Source organism: Eutrigla gurnardus, assembly GCF_963514095.1.
Source record: "Eutrigla gurnardus genome assembly, chromosome: 11".
NCBI lineage: Eukaryota > Metazoa > Chordata > Actinopteri > Perciformes > Triglidae > Eutrigla > Eutrigla gurnardus.
The window spans coordinates 22026392-22040793 of record NC_139925.1 but is presented as its reverse complement, the minus strand read 5'-3'; the positions used below and the strand labels follow the sequence as shown (position 1 = coordinate 22040793).

The window sequence follows — 14402 nt, the reverse complement described above, 5'->3', positions numbered from 1 at the left end:
GTCATACAGAGGCAAAGCCACCAACAGCAAGAGACATGTGGCATGAATTACACATATGATGTGATAAAGATGATTTTGTAAGTCAAGGTTGTTAAGTTTGTCTAGTATCATTTCAATTTGTGTCAAGTCATCTTTTGTTTCATGTACAGGGAGGGACACACATTTTCAATTATGTTCATGTCACATAAACACAGGTAGGTAAATGTATTAGGATCCAATGTTTCATGTCAGACACTGTGAAAGACGTGACTTAAATGATGTTCTTCATTTGGATTTACACATCATATGTGTAATTCGTGGCACAATTCAAACGGGATCGACAAACAATTTGTCTCTCGCTGTTGATTTCCTTACATATTTTAACATCACGCTGTGGTCAACTAAAAGGGGCGGGGCTTCGCCTCTGTATCAGGCTAAGGGCAGGGCAGAGAGGATGCTGGGTAGCGCAGTAGGTACCTCCTATATTTCCGAGTGTACCTTCTGAAGAGCCTCCCATTACTTAGCCCCTGACTAGAGCGATGGAGGGAGAGATGGATGGAGGAGGGAATGGAAAGATAAAGGAGGAAGAAGATTAGAAGAAGAATTCTCTACTGTAAATATCGATGCAGAGTAAATCCAAAGAGAAGGATGAGAGTGGATAAACAGGGATGGAGAGGAAAGTAATCACACAATGATATTATGACGTAAATCCACGACACACATCATACTCGTGTCATCACGTTCAAAGCACTGCTGTTTACAACCTGGACAAACAAGTCAAACACATTTGACTGGCTCTCTAATCGTCTTCAAGAGCTCCAAATCAACTGAGATACCAAGTCTCTTCCACAGTCGTCGTTCTGTGACATGTGGTGAACAAATTTACTGACTCTGCCTGTGTGCCTGCGGTGTTGTGAAAAGTAGGGAACAGCAAAAAGTTAAAATAGCTCTAAAAAGCAGGCTGCGTTCACCTTCAATGAAACCTGGTGTGTTGCCAGTTAAGCATACTTTGCACCAGTGTAGCATCATCTGGAATAAAGTCATTTTGATTTGCCTGTATGGGAGCAAACAGCTACAGGTTTGAACCCAACCCTGTCTCCTACAAAATGATGTCCCCACACAATTAAACGACATTCTCAATTACGTTCCAGGGAAAGTTATTTTTTTCCACACAAAAGAACTGCAGTTGTAAGTGGCTTCAAACAGTTTTAAACACATGGTTAACGAACAGAACAAAACAAAACAAAACAAAATACATGGTTAGGTTTAGGCAATACAATTACTTGTTAGTTTTGCTAAAAAAAAATGTGGTTTGATTATTATTTCTTATTTATTTTATTTTATTTTGACTTTATTCTTAAATTATCTTTTATTATTATTTAATAACTAACATGCCCTCTTGTACTCTATTGTTGTTGTTTTTTGCTTTGTTTGTGCTCTGTACTTTGGTCACTGTTTGTCATCTGGGGTAGTGTGTATGTTCACCATTGGGGGGGGGGGGGGGGGGGAGGGAGGTTTTGGGGTTTTAAAAAAAGGGAAAAACATTTTTTTTTCATTCATTTGTATTCTGCAAGTGTTACATGCACATTGTGTGATATACATTGTATTGTTATACTTTTTCATTCACAATAAAAAACACTAAAGTAAAAAAAAAATGTGGTTTGTTCTAAAATGGCTTGGTTCAACTTCGACACTAACATGAGTCTCCAGAGTGAAAGTCCTGTGTTTGTGGACCATCCAACACCCAGACCTCCTGCCTACACTTACAAAGACTTCTGCAGACTCATTTGAAACTAATTAGTGGCACCTCAAGGACAAATATGATCCAAACTAAATATGTTTCTCTTGAAAAATAATAATAAAAAATAATTTTAAATTATTATAAATTATAATAATTCAAGCACAATTGTGTGGGAACATAGTTTTTAGGAGACTAGGCTGGCCTCAGATCACAATAAATCATGTCCAGGTTGAAAGTAGGCAGAGTAAAACTTATACATAATAAAAAGTTTGAATCTTTGAATCAGTTTAATCAATAAACTGTACCAGGAGGTAGAGACACACAGACACCTGGCTGCACACAAAACTCCAAATTAAACTCCCATTATGCTTTATTTCATGCTGCCTCTCACTGCCACTACCCAGCACTCATACACTCAGCATGATGTCCGCCGGAGCACTTTGTGGTGCGCCTAATGTTTACTACTGCTGGTGTTTACAAGTCTTAAATGAAAGCCACCAGCCTTTTACCACGGCACCTAAAGCAGCCGACAGTCTGTAAAACCACTAATAGCATGCAGCGTTGTGTGTTCTCTCGCTGCACGGGAACATACAGAGGAGAAACGCTGTCATTAAAGTGCACATAATTATGATTTCACACATATGAATTGGACTGTAAGAAAAAAAGTTTGAAGAAAGGAAAGCGTAAGTAAATGCAGCCCTTTAAACGGAGGGATTTAGGGGGGAAAGAATGTTGCTATGTATGCAAGAAAGCCTGATTAAATGTTGAAGGACAAGAAGCACATTTGTTTGTGTGTTTAAGTATGTTTTTATGTGTGTGTGTGTGTGCGTGTGTGTGTGTGTGTGTGTGGCAGTGTTAAGTTTAAATGCCTAAGAAGCTGCTGGCTCAGTATGAAGCTACTAAATGTTGTCAAAGAAGCGCTGCACTGTAAAAACTATACGCACATAATTAAACTCACAAATCTCTCTCTGTCTTCTTCCCCTCTCTGAATTCCCCTATCTCCTCCTCTCCTCCCCCCTTTTTCAACCTCACTCTGTCTCTCCTAGACTTGTGTTTGATGAGTTATATAAATACCATCCCAATGGAAAAAGTGCGTCATGGTACAGACATGGTACAGACTCCTGTCTTTGAAGGCAACACACACACACCAACACACACACACTCAACAGAGCCAGAGAAGCCCATCACCCTTCCCCGTCTGAGAGTCAAGTGCAGGGAGGGAAACAGTAGTGAGAGTAGGAGGAGAAACCAAAACAGAGATGGAGACCTAAAGAAACAGTTGGAAAAGTGAGAATAAAGAAGAGGAGAAAGGCAGCACCTTCACAAGAGGCCTCTTGAACGTACTTTATTTGCTGAATGACTTTGAACTACCTGTGCATGATGTGAAAACACCACTGTCCCTATCATTGCATCTCTTCCTTCCGGTCTTTCTCAATTCAACACTTATCAATAACCGCACTTCCAGCATAGTCTCATTGGAGTTTGTGAAGTAGACACAAAATGTCACAATCTGTTGTTTTCATGTTCATGGACACAAATCATCCAATTTCTTTTGTGTTGATCAGCAGGAAAACAAAGCCAATGGAAAGTTAATAAGGTTCGCTTTTTTCTGGACACACAGATTTAAACGTAATCACAACAGCCAGAACTGGTGATGTAGTATTGAGAAAGTGGGTGGGGAGGGGGACGGGCTCAACAACACAGGAAGTCCAACCATGAGACCGGTGTTACGTGTCCTCAAGTGTTATTGTGAATTGATGCATTTGGGACAGTTTGCCTAAACCTAAACATTCGTTTTGCTACCTCAACCTAACTGTACGTAGTTATTTTAAGCCCAACATCAATCTTCTTCCTCAACCTAACTCTTGTTTTGTAGCATATTATAGACCGATTGATTATCAGACTAACAGAAAAATAAATCTTGCCGAGCAACGTGGAAAAAACTTCCAAAACTGACTGTTACCTATATTCACGAACTGCTGTGAGGCTTTGTTGGCACTTCAGCAGAGCACTTCAGGTAATGTGCTACTCAAGTAGTAAATAAATTAACTTTTTTTCTCCTCCCATTCTCGCTTACAAAATCATTATCACTTTGCCAAGTCATACTGGTTAAAAAAAGTTAACAACAAAACAAAACAAAGGAGAAGGATTTGTTCTCAATGGTAAATAAGTTTAGTCACCAAATCAATCAATTAATACAAGCGAAAAACAATTCAAAATGCTGCAACCCTGAAATGGCAATGACAATCTTAAAGAGATTCACCAGCTATTACCTGGTAAATGTCAATAAATAACCAAATTCAGACCCAATACTATTTTAAATCAAACAATGATTAAAACAAAGACCAAACAGGCCAACCAGATGACAGCAGATATCACAGTTTCAACAGTGTTATGGCAAAACATTCAGCATATGATTAAATGAGGATTGCAGTATGTGTTTGTGTCTTTGTAAGCTGAGAGTCCTACAAACCTGTAAGTAGTCTCTCCTTGCTCTTTCCTTCAAGGGTTAGTGGGACAGAGAGGAGGAGACAAAGGGAGAGAAATCAGTATCCCAGCTGATTAAAAGTAGTATTATACAGACGTTTCCACAAAAGGATATGTGACGCATCAAGCCAAAAGGAAAGGAAAACCGCGGGGTTAAGTATTCACAAGCACATGCAAGCTATGACCATGCTAGGTAAGACTAAGCGTTAGCTGGAAGACAGACATGGAAACAGAAAGTAAAGGATCTATGTCTGGTGTGTGTGTGTGTGTGTGTGTGTAAGATGGCAATCTGCTTAATCGTTCACTCAATGTTCAAAGATTTACTAAATTTTGTCTTTCTTTTTCTGTTTTAGTATCATTAGTATCCTGGTCGAGGCTTTTAGTATCATAGAAATAAAATAGGAGTAGAACGGACATTGAACTGTTTTAAGTGGCCATTTGACAGGTAGAAATTAAATTGGTGATTATTGTTAGATGTCAATGTGACAACACACGTCAGTGGGGCCAGAAAGTGTTGTTGCAGCCCACCAGGAAGACAGCAGACGCAGCTAGAAATTAGCAAGCTAGCGAGCTAGCTAGCCAGCTGTCCGCTTGTTAGCTAGGTTTGCTAGATATTTCTACTACTTCCTTCTTCCTGATGTTACGACTCCACTGCTAGTCATTACTGCAAAACCTCACCTCACTTTTGCTACCATTTTCTACTTTATACTAGAGTGCTCCCATGGCAACGGACTGTACACTTAAAAAAATGGCCACCACGGATTTGAATGGGAATGTTCATTCTACTCCTATTTTATTTATTTGTATATAGAATAATTTAAAATGTCCAATGTTTTTGTCAATGATGAACTGGCTCTGTAAGAACCTCACTGGCTATAAAAAAATCTATAAAACTTCCAATGAGCCATTTAGAAAGGCATTTAACTGTGTGAAAGTGAAAAGGCCATTAAAGTTCATGCACGCTAAGCACTACATCCCTGGTTGGGGGGGAAAGTTCATATTGGTACACTACATTAAAGAATGGTTGCAATGCTGCATAACAGTGGAAAAGAGTTGAAGCCACATCGATGGAGAGGAGCAGATGTAGATGATGGAGAAGAGTTGAGGAGCAGCGGCAGCCATGTTTGTAAGTGTGTAAGTTGTTACCTACTTGGCGGGGCTGCAGGTATGCAACGCCTTCAAATGAGGCTTCCAGGTAGCAATGGAAACCGAGTTCTCATCAGCAGCATAACTACGCCAGACACACTACGTGCAGAGTCGACAGGATAAATAAAATAATGATAAATGAAACAATTAATTGTGGGAGGAAACAAGGGGTAAGGGAGGGAACGCATCGGAAGTGAGAAAAAGGAAGGTAAGGAGGGAAAAAAGAATAAGCCGATTAGTTTTCTGGGGTAGTGTTGATGCATGGTGGGAGGGGGCTGTCGGAGGGAGGTGGGGGCGGTGATGGTGGTGGTGCTGGTGGTGGGGATACATGCCTGAGGGGGGGGGAGGTGCTTTGGTAGTGGTGCCAGGTGGCTCTGAGGTAGGGACGAGCACCGTCGGTGGAGTACAGACGCCAAGCCGCCTGGGTCGGGGGGAGGGAGCAGAGATGGACAGGACACACACGTTCAGATGTTCACACACAAACACACACACACATACATACACACACAAGACACAGAAGGGCAATGGCTGAAACATGGTGAGGAAAAGGATATATATGAACATGTAATATACGCAGGGCGTTTTAGGGGACGTAACCAACTGGCAGATCCAAGATCCTCAGTTTGGCCGTGAAGAGTGAAAAGCCTTCTTGCTATTTTGACTATATTAGAATGTTCATCCATCATAGGAAACATGTTTAAAGCAACCAGCCAAATGTGCAACAGCTAATTTCAAGTTAAATAATAGCTGTAATGGACAGATTAGGTTTAGCAAATAGAACGCCTCTGCACATAGGGCGCTCTGTTAGTTTTTGCTATTAGTCATGTTTGCTTTATTTGCTATATTGACTCACTGATCCAGTTATCTTGATAACAAGACTTTTGATCCTATTAAAAGATAAGTAACAGCTGGATACAGAGAGGGGAAGCGGTCCGATGGAGCACCGTGGGATCTTATTTTGGAAAATATGTATATTATGAGGCAAAGCATACTTTAGATAAAATATAATTTTGCAAGTCGCTGTTTGTTGTAAAATGTATTAAGGCATTTTCGCATTGCAGGTGGGATGAATAGGATACAAAAATATGAAATACTCATCTGCGAATTATACATCTAGTGCTTTTATTGTGAAAGGTAAGAACAGAAGGAGTGGATTTGGACTGCAAATCCTTTGTCAAGGTTGAAAGGTGTATTTAAGTTATGCAACATAGTACCTCATCCTGTTGAGATCAAGATGATCAGTTGATACCTATATTTGTGGTGCGAAGCTCGTAAAGATCAACCTCGTTCCTATTTTTGTTTTTTGCGTAATAGCTTGAACTAGACCTGTACATCCTGTGTACGCTTTGTTGGCCTGTCTGATGACACACGTGGTCTCCTGGCTCCTGTGTGACCTTTGTAAGACTGTCTGCCGACCGTAGACTTGTTCTGCTTTCTTTATCTCACTTCCACTCTCACTGTTACTCTTTGTCTCTGGGCAGCTTACAAGTCTGATGTAATGCGCTCGTTGTTCTCTGCGTGGTATTGGGTCCGTTTGCAGACGCTTAAATAAAGTCACAAAGACAACTCGTGACATGGATAAACACAAACGGTTCCTCCGCAAAACTCGCTTACATTTGGTGTGAACACGCCATTAGAGTGTACACAAGGATTTTACAGTTTGTGTTCTTTTCATCTTAAATCATTATTTACTTGCGGCCCACTGAACCTCGTCGATAGCGCCAGGTTTGGTTACAGGGTTCGTGGCATGACTGGAAAGCCTTTATATAAACATTTCTTTTAAACATTTGGGAAATTAACACCAGCCACTTGCCACACGCTGGTCAATTTTGCTCTGCTACTCCAGAGAGTACTTTAAAGTCATTTGGAGATTCAATCTTGTTCTAAAAATACTGTCGGTAGGCATTATTGCAGCAGGTGGAAATGAGAATCGACCAGCCGCTGAAGCTTGAAGAAAGCTATCCGGCCCTGCAGACAGACAGAGACGCACACAACACACAGTGGTTGGAAGCAGGGACAGCTGTGTCAGATGGGGGAGTGAAGTGACGGTCAGAATGTCATCAACATATTTAACACATCAAAGCTGCGTCCAAGTTTCCTTTTACCTGCTGAGGGAAAGGTTATGAGCTTGGCAGACAACAGACAGTGACCAGGTGCTTGATACAAAGCCAGGAAGACAGAAACAAGATCAACACAGGCAGGATTAATTGCTCCCTTGGTGGGTTCTTGGGGATCAATTGGGCTCCAACTGGTCTTTGTCAAGCAAAGCAAATGATACATATTTCTATCAGGGAGGACAGACAAAACTATGTTTAGATTTATCTCATTTTTGACATAAACGCGTATGAAAATATGTCCCACACTGATATCTGGTGAGACAATCAAATCCCTGTATCTTCCAAAATACTTATTTGGAGAGTGAAAGTGAAGTGAAGGCACCCATACTGTCCTCTTTAATAAATCGCTGCATTTCAATGCATATATGCAAAAATGTCAAAGCAGAAATATGACGTCAAATAGACGATAAAATACATGACAAATTGTGGCGAGTTTAATGCTCTGATGATGCATCACATGCAGCTTGCAAATGAAGATAGAATTATATACATATATCCATATCATTTCTATGTGCTGTAACATTTTGTAATCAACGACATATCAGTGTTGTTAAAACCAATAAAGTTATTGATTAAATTATTGATTTCCACCCTGTAATGGCTTTTCCATTGGTGCAGTTCAAGTGCCTGAATTCGCCATTAAACACCTCACACAATACTTTATGGGATATTGAGGACAGAGAAATGGCTACATTTCTAGATGTCACATTGTCAGCCTGCTTTGACATTGTTCTCCTGAAAATTTTGATTGATCTTTCAAATATGTCGTTTTGAAAACTGCAATGTTTTCTGCAAGTCTTCGCTAAAGCTCTTTCTTCTATGGTACATCAGGTAGCATAAACTTTCCTTAAAAGATGCAATGTGTAAGATTTGGCCACAAAATGAGTTTAAAACAATCACAAAATGAACATTATAAACAGAATATGAAGAGGTTACAGTGTTGATGTCATGTCAAATACGTCCATGTATTGAGTTGCAGAGACATGACATGAGCATGCTAACCAGCTAGCCCATCCTGTCTCATAATATCTCATTGTACCTAACCAAGCGGTTTTGTTGCCTAAACCCAACATTCATTTTGTTGCATGAACAACGTTGTGCATCCAGATGCTGAGCAACACAAAACATTTTTAAATGTGTGTCCATGAACATGAATCTCAATTTCGCGACTATTTCACAAACTGGCAGTGAAGTAGTCTCCTGATGACGGTTTGTTCATTTTTGTAACTTTGGATTTCACCCAATAATGAAAGTTTCAAAGCGTACATGGACAGTAGAGCCTCGCTTAATGTCACAGTAAAGACAAGGACGGCCGAGACCACGCCTGAAGATTATAAGCAGTGTTATAATAACAGGCTCTCAGAGTTTGGCTGGGTTGTGTTCTTGCCCTGCTGTTAGTTAGTTAGTTAGTTTCCGTTTTATTTTGAATAATTGATGACTGTGATTTAGATGTGTGGAGGCAGTAGTCAAGGTGAAATGCAGCCTTGTTGGGAGCTGGTGGCTTCATGTTACACATTGCACCTTTGAGAACACCATATAAAACCATAGCAGGGGATTTATTTGAGGTAAATCCCCTGTAAATCCCCTGCTCAGAAAATAGGTTAAGTTAGTTACCCAGAAAGACGCATTTACATGCAAACACATACATTACTCATAGGAAGTAATACAGCTGGTGTTGTCTGTTAACATGAGTGACGGCTCAGAGGAGCATCTGCTCAGGTGCTGATCGCCATGGAGACGGCTCGTAAAATCCCAGCGGTGTGTGTGTGTGTGTGTGTGTGGTTGTGTGTGTGCCTCTACCTGGATGAGGCTAGCAGCTGGGTTCCTCCTCTTTTCAAAGTGCTTCTGTCGATGCTGCTCCTGCACCTTCAGAGCGAACCCCGACCCGAGGATGCCCTACACGCAGAGACACACACCGCATTTTAAACGTGCAGGAAACGCTACACCATACATGTCAGGCCGCTGTAATGTGGGTATGTTTGACTCACAGCTGGCAGGGCGAAGAAGGAGATCCCCAGCAGAGCAAAACCTGCAGATAACAGCCGGCCCGTCCACGTCTGCGGGGTCTTGTCACCGTAGCCGATGGTTGTAAGGGTGATCTGAAGGGTCAGGGGTCAACAGTCAGGTCACCAGGGCTTTGTCTCAAACATGTCCTCCCTCACTCATCAATTACTCCTTGGACAATAGATCCTTATTATATATATTACGATTTGTGACATTAGTTTGCGTCCTCGCTGACGGCTGCAGTGGAGCTCAATGAAATACGGTGCACACTTACATGAAATGGATGAATACAGTATAGAGCATTATGGAGTTACTATGAGAAGTAAAATATGAGCACTTTTGCAAGCCGTCCTCCCTGTCAAGGCGTCAAATGATGCAGCCAAGTGCTCCTGGGCGCCTGACACCGACGCTCTGGAGCGTGTGAGTGTTTGTATTCATTGTGAGTCAAGCAACAGATGTAGAATAAAGCAAAATATAGTCCACATGGGGAGGGAGGGAAGGTGGACGGGCCACACAAGCAGACCAGGAGACTGCTGTTGGTGTCCTGTGTGAAACTAAAAGTCAGTTTTTTTGTTAGAAACCGCAGAAAATCACGTGGTCAACGTCAACCACACTTCCTGGGAATATGGAAGTTTATTTTGAAAAGAGACCAAGCATGTAACGTAATGTAAGAGTGTATTTTGACGCGTCACCACTGACACATTAAGTCTGAAGCTTTGGAGCGCTGATTAAGCTGCAATACTTGATGGGTTGGAGTGAGATCTTGTTGACGTTGTGTCCTAAATTACATTTTGTACAAATATGTTTTCTTGCAGCTGTACAAGGTCAGACTTTTTTTAAAAATAAGCTTTTATTCCACAACTTGTTTGCATTGCAACTGTTAAAAGAGGCGAGTGCTGATATTATGACGTCTTTTTGACTAAAGCGCTACACACAATGCGTGGTTTAATTAGTTTGCTCACCTTGACTACCTTCCCGATGGACTCCAGTCAAACATAAAAGTGGATAACGAGCTTGGTGACCTTGGTTGAATGTTCTGATGAATCACTCAGCTTTCTCCACTAGTGCTGCTCTGCATTTAAGTATTTTTCAAAGCAATGTCCCAAAAGCATTCAGAACCTTATGATAAGAAAATAAATGTGTTGAATGGTGCACTGTGTTAAATAAAATAGGTGCAAATGCGAAGGACAAATACATGATCAGTATATGAATGAATGAATAGTTTATTTCGGTTAAAAAAGAAAGAAAAATAATTATTTCACATAATAAAAATGTACAATCAGCAACCGAAAAAGGAATAGGATAGAATATCAGCAATGCAAAAAAGAAATGAAAATAATAATAATAATAATAATAATAATAATAATAATAATAATAATAATAATAATAATAATAATAATAATAATAATAATAACAATAATAATAATATATAGAAAATTATTGCAAATATTATAGTTTAACGCGGGGGCTGCCCAGCAGCTATTATTTTCTCTTCGTTCGCCTTGACTCCCACATGTGACTCAACTTCACCATTTCACTGAAATGATATAAAAGCTTTTAGTGTCGACCACAAAGAAAGATGTAGGAGCTCCACAGAATACAGCGTGTCTGAGTGTCTTTCCCACAAGCCTATAACGGGACAGTCTCACCTGGCAGCAGGAGAAAATTGAATTTATCGATTTCTTGTTTAGGAGTTCTTTGGAGGTTTAATGGGTTTCACATGTCGGAGGAAACAGTGCAATACAGCCAGCCAAGTGTGACTTTATAGGCCTGCCTCGGAAATTGAAATACATCACACAGTCATAACACACAGTCTCCGGTGTTCAATGCTTTTTTTAAGTTAGCCTGAGATGAGAGGAAGCGAATGGGAACACTCAGTTATGGCTGCTTCAGCCCTAGAAATCTACGTACAAATGTTGTTTATGTAACCAGTAAATGGGTAGAGGTGCATGTTTAGAATGTTATACAATATTTGACAAAAAATAACATACATTCATAAACCTTTTTTCTTCAGAGCAGTTGCCACCAGTACAGTAGGATTTCATTCAAAGATACTACTGTGTGCGACTGTGTGCTTGCTCACCGTGCCCCACCACAGAGCGTCGGCGTAGGTGGCAAACTCCTTGTTGAATTCTTTCTCCACCAGATAGACCAAGAAGGAGGAGAAGATCAGCACCAGGAAGCCAATGTACCAGGCAGTCACCAGCTCCTACAAGACACAACCGACAGCACTACACTTTCTGAAGTCTTTTTTTAGGAGGAGCGATTTCTTTTTTCGCCATGCAGCATGAAAGGGGCATTTTACCCCTCAGTTTTTTTTTTTTTTTTACACATTACTAACTTTATTTACAGGATCCGGGGTGAAAATAAATTGAAATTGAGCCTTTTTATCTGCTGTTCTTCACATGGCTGATCTTAGGGTGAGACTCAAGGTGAATTAATTAATTTCACTACAAAGCTTCCTCAGTTGATTACACTCATCAAGGACAGTATAGGTTCTCTGCTTCATTTATGTTTTAGATACACTATCTAATTAATATGAGCATTATGTTTCATACATTTCCAGAACATAAATCTGAAGATTCAGAATGATTGTTTCATGTTGTTGACATAGGTCAAATGTTTTTACAAAGGGCATTTTGAATTATCTTTGTATCACTCAAATGTTGGAAGATGTACTCAGAAATGTTACTTCAGTAAAATTAGCAGTACTACAATGTAGAAATCGTCCCAGTCCTGCATTAAAAATTTAACTTTAATAAAAGTATGCAAGCATGAGGACAAAAATAAACGTAAACTACCAAGAGTAAAAGTACTCGATGACTCTAATAGTGCAGCTGGTGAAGGTGGAGCTCATTATAATGACTAAATACTTGGCTGGGTAGCTGGTGATTTTACCCTCAGGGACCATTACATATTACATCCAAATTTAATTGGTGATTAACGTTAACTGTAAATTGACTGGAATTACCTGGATAAACACACTGTTTGATTGGCAGGTGATGACAGATTAGGTGAGTAGAGCACAGCACCAACTGATGATCCTTACATTTCAGTTCAACTGGTCCTACCTTACTATGTGCATAGACTACGGATCCCAGCAGCTTCCAGGTCCCTCCCCGGCGGTCCATGCGCACCATGCGCAGGATCTGCAGGAAGCGAAGGCTTCGCAGCGCAGAGGTGGCGAAGATGTTACCCTGGCTACCTGCTGAAACCACGGCAACCGAGGCAATGAGTACGATGATGTCTGGGGAGCAGAAGAGAACAGTAAAGGTCACAGGTTCCACAATATCAGCAACGTGAACTGTGGTTGACTCTCCTGCCTTCTAGATCCATCAGTCAGCTGGAAAACAACTACTGACTCGCCACAAGCTGTTTGGTTGCTTTTCTGTCTTCATTAGTCTCCTGCTGTCCTTTTGTCAACAACAATAAGATATACTCCTGTTCTTCTCTTGTGTTACCCAGCAGATGGACTTCCTCCCTGCTAAGTAGGATGGAGAAACACTATTCTCTAAATGGAAGTAATTTCATTCTCTTTTCATACCAATTACTTCCGCTGGACACTGACGAGGACATAAAAACATTTTTAATAACATAATTACCCGGGGATGATCTCTTAGCAAGATGTTGTGAATAACAGCTGGAAATACATGCTTTTTTATTTTAGTTTTCTTGACTTAAAATTGATTTAAACTTTTGTGAAAAGTGATATGATTTTGCCAGGGAATTATATGTAATGTATTCTTTCTATGTTAAATGACTGGAAAATAAAATTGTCCTGTATTTATTATTTGCATTTTTTTTACTGGTTTATTACTTTTACAATTACAGTTTTCTTTCATTCACTCGAAACATAAAGGACATAACTATAATTACATTTTCAATTAGCTAACAATTGGTTCCTGTAAAAGTAAATCCAATTACAATGCAGCACGGTAAACCTTTGCATTTAATTTGCCCTCAAAATGCACTTTACTAATTGAGCATTTAACCTGTAGACCACAACATGAACGACGGAACCACATTTATTGACAATTTATCCCAACAATTGTTGAGTTATCTCAGTCTGGAACAGGTGACCAATTTAGACTTCAACAAAATGTGGACATATTGATGCTGATGGGCATAAAAATCAGTTTGTGTTGTTTTTGTTTTGTTGAATTTGGTATAATTTGAGTCAAAGTCCACAAAGTCTCTGATAATAGACATAAAAAAAATAATTAAAGAAGACCTGTTATGCTCATTTTCTGGTGCATACTTGTATTTCAGGATACTAGAACCGGTTTACATGCTTTAATGCTCTAAAATGCTTAATTTGTCCATCCAGGCTGTGCTGCTGCAGCTCTTCTTTGAAACGCTCTGTTTGAGCACCTGCCCCTCCCTCCCAAAAAGCCCAGACTGCTCTGATAGGTCAGCTAGCCCACTCTGTTGTGATTGGTCATTCTCTTATTGTGTTTGTCAGAAATGTCCCACCCCTTTTCATTACCAGATAACTGGAGTTGTACTGCTGATGAGTAGGGATAAAAAATAATTTTAGCCACTTGTTCTTCAGCTCCTCTTCCTTTACAAGTTCATACAAAGCACATTTATGTTTGCACAGCAGAAAACAACGTCTTCTCAACATGGAGTCTCCATACTCAACTCTCACTAGCTTTGTTTGAGGGTGTGCCTGGACAGATATTATGCAAATCTTGTGTGTGTCTTGGTGACATCATCACTTTATAGAAGAAAAGGCAAGATTTCAAATGAGAAGTTTGGAGGCGTTCAGGAGCAGAGTTTCTGTGGGTGAAAATAACTCCTATTGGACATGGACACACTGGACACATTTTACACCAACACAAAACTAGAAGAACAAGAAGAACATAGGTCCTCTTACAATTTTTTTGAAGATACCAGGCCTCACCAGTTTGGTCTGACAATGTGAGACA

The 14402-nt window shown here is 40.1% G+C and overlaps 1 protein-coding gene across 7 annotated transcripts in view; it reads right to left on the bottom strand.

Moving 5' to 3' along the window:
* Positions 1-14402, bottom strand: part of kcnq5a (potassium voltage-gated channel, KQT-like subfamily, member 5a) — a 103459-nt gene that overhangs the window by 14989 nt on the left and 74068 nt on the right. For 3 of the 7 annotated variants that reach the window (XM_084020817.1, XM_084020820.1, XM_084020822.1), the window contains exons 4-10: positions 12546-12721; positions 11558-11683; positions 9459-9569; positions 9271-9366; positions 5686-5774; positions 4194-4220; positions 457-510 (exon numbers count right to left, since the gene is read on the bottom strand). In XM_084020817.1, the coding sequence (XP_083876943.1) occupies positions 457-510; positions 4194-4220; positions 5686-5774; positions 9271-9366; positions 9459-9569; positions 11558-11683; positions 12546-12721 (679 nt within the window). Of the gene's footprint in view, positions 1-456; positions 511-4193; positions 4221-5357; positions 5453-5685; positions 5775-9270; positions 9367-9458; positions 9570-11557; positions 11684-12545; positions 12722-14402 lie in introns of all 7 variants that reach the window. The other 4 variants (XM_084020818.1, XM_084020821.1, XM_084020823.1 and 1 more) reach the window with 2 other exon arrangements.